The sequence below is a fragment of the Hetaerina americana genome, unplaced genomic scaffold (assembly GCF_022747635.1).
Source record: "Hetaerina americana unplaced genomic scaffold, ioHetAmer1.1.p SCAF_49, whole genome shotgun sequence".
Taxonomy (NCBI): domain Eukaryota; kingdom Metazoa; phylum Arthropoda; class Insecta; order Odonata; family Calopterygidae; genus Hetaerina; species Hetaerina americana.
Window position 1 is genome coordinate 1,447,501 of NW_027287084.1, and position 2,539 is coordinate 1,450,039.

The following is a 2,539-nucleotide window of genomic DNA, read 5'->3' on the forward strand; positions in this document are numbered from 1 at the left end:
GAGGCCGAAACGTGACCCTCAGTTCGGATCGGGATCCCAGGCCGCTTCGCAGAGCGCGTCTTTTGGATTCGGACCATTCCAGGGCTCATTCTCTAGCAGCCAAGCCAGCTCTTCTGCTCTCGGCGGAGGGTTCGGCGGCGGAGGGTTCGGAGGGAGACCCGGATACGGGGGGGGATACGGCGGCCGACCCGGGTACGGTGGATACGGGGGTGGAGGATACGGAGGCGGAGGATACGGAGGAGGATACGGACGACCGGGACATCACCACGGCCATCACCACGGTCATCACCACCGCAGGGGAGGGTGAGAACTATTTTTTAAAGTTTACTATTCTGCAGGCAATGCAAATACACAGAACGCAAAGAAGGGAGGGAGGAGTTCTATTTTTTTCTGAAATACAAAACATTTTCAAACGCAAAAGGAGGTGCCGGTATCAGCTGATGAGTATTGATCTTTGCGGGATGAAACAACACATCTGAATTCTATACATATGTAAAAAAAAACCTCGCATAAAAACTCCTGTGATTCCAGCGTACAAAATGGCGTAAATGTAGGGTACTCTTCCATCAACGATTAAAGGAGCGTCGTGGGCCTTGTGGGTACAGCACTCGGTTAATCACTGAAAGCCCTGGTTTGAACTCTGAGTTACTCTAAACACCCTCAATTTCATCAAGCTTTGTAATTTTTCGGGTATCAGATTTCAGTGAGACACAGCAGGCGATGTAGAGAAAGAAAATTCCCTGCCGCGGGAATTTCACATTCTATAAGGCTAAATGCAAGGCGAGTCCTACCCTCGCCCATCAAACCCAACTTCGAGTTGATTAATGTTGTTTTGGTTTTCATTCATCAAAGTAACTAGTATTTCTGCTAGCCATTTCGATAATTGAAGAAATCGACAAGTTTTTACGCAGGGTGTTAAGTCTGATCAGAATAGAGCTTGTAATTTATTTGACATTTTCGATCAAATTGGACTCGGATTATTGATCATTGGGGAAAAGCTCACCGAGTTCCCTAATAATGAATTTAACGGAAGAGAACAGAAATAACAGACGTGTCAAAGAGAACTTAGGTCCTTTTCAATTCTGAGTCTGAAATGAAAACAAATTATTATATTCATTTCCAAGGCTCAAAATGAGGAGATAGGCTCGAGGATATGGCTTCATTATAGAAATAATGAACCATACCCAACCCATATAATTAGCTTTATGGTAAAATTATTAATAATCTTTCCCTTACTAAGATTCCGATAAACCACACATTTCAGAAGCAATAACTTTACAAAGAAATCAATTGTGCCGCGGGGTAAATTTAACCTTAAAATTAACTCTACTCATTCATTCACAATGGAAACAAGTCCAGCTGACGGCGCTATTAAAAGCATGCTTATTTCACACGCAACTTTCAATGCCAAACCCCAACACCTGCTCAATCCCTAATTGATATTTATAACATAGTAAATTGGAACTCCACGGTACGAGTAAAACATGCCTTAAATATAACCAAACTTCCTTTGCAACACCACTTATATTTCCTCTTAATACGAATTTGTCACACCAATGTGACAATCTCGAGCTCCAAGGTAAGAAAAATCGGAATATCCCTGAGAAATATGTCTTTTACTTACAGCTATTTCTAAACTCTCTGATGGATAGAGGACGACAGCAGCCAATTCCTTCATTGGGGTATGTCTTCAGTTGAGGACATAACACGCCGATTTGAAGGGGAAGAAACACCACGCCACACCTAAAAGGCTACCAATTATTGGATTTTCCGTGAAAATGCAACTCTTCCAGCTCTCCGTCGTCCTTGAACTGAGCACCACGTGACATACATTACGAAACGCGAGCTAAGTGTAACTGTGCTATGGTGAATCACTCACTGCTATGAAGAAGCAGCATGAACTGTAAGAGCGAGCTACAAAAACAATTTACACGAGACCGAAGATGCCTGATGATGAATGTATTCATCTTTCTTACAAAAATTAAAAAGGGACACTTGTAAAACAGATTGTTGACAATTTTTGGAGAAAATAAAAAAATATCGCATCATGCCAATAGACTTACTCCGGGTTTGAAATCATAACCTTTTCCCTGAGATTACTTGTATAAAGAGGTATACACCTCCCCATACGTAAACAATAAGCAAAAGTATATAATATTTACTCTACGCTCTAAAAATACTACTATTACGTCGTTAATATCATTAATGATGTCACGGGATGGGAAACCTTTCTATAATACCACGAAACTAGAATGGGTCAGAGTTTGACAATTACGTAAAACACTCTTTTCACAGATCAAGTGGGCTGATAACGTTAAAATCAATAATAAAAAGCTTTTGAAGAGGTCACTGATGGGGTAATGATCAGTAGTAAAGCATCAACTTCTGAGAAACCTCATCATACCTTACGTAATAGGTTTCTTGGAACCCATGAATGGCAATCGGGGTCATATTGGTACAAAGGAACATACATTACCAATAACATACATTCCCCCCCGCCACACGCCCTTGCGGCGGCTTGCGGGGTATTATGTAGATG

At 41.6% G+C, this 2,539-nt stretch overlaps 1 protein-coding gene across 1 annotated transcript in view; it reads left to right on the forward strand.

The window, feature by feature from the left end:
* LOC139693418 (pupal cuticle protein Edg-91-like) overlaps nt 1-2,048 on the forward strand; it is a 4,570-nt gene extending 2,522 nt beyond the window's left edge. Inside the window, exons 2-3 of the mRNA XM_071591553.1 lie at nt 1-303; nt 1,627-2,048. The exon at nt 1-303 is cut by the window's left edge and continues 46 nt beyond it. Coding sequence (XP_071447654.1) covers nt 1-303; nt 1,627-1,636 — 313 coding nt within the window. The 3' untranslated portion in view covers nt 1,637-2,048. The remainder of the gene's footprint in view (nt 304-1,626) is intronic.
* Nucleotides 2,049-2,539: the final 491 nt, after the last annotated feature.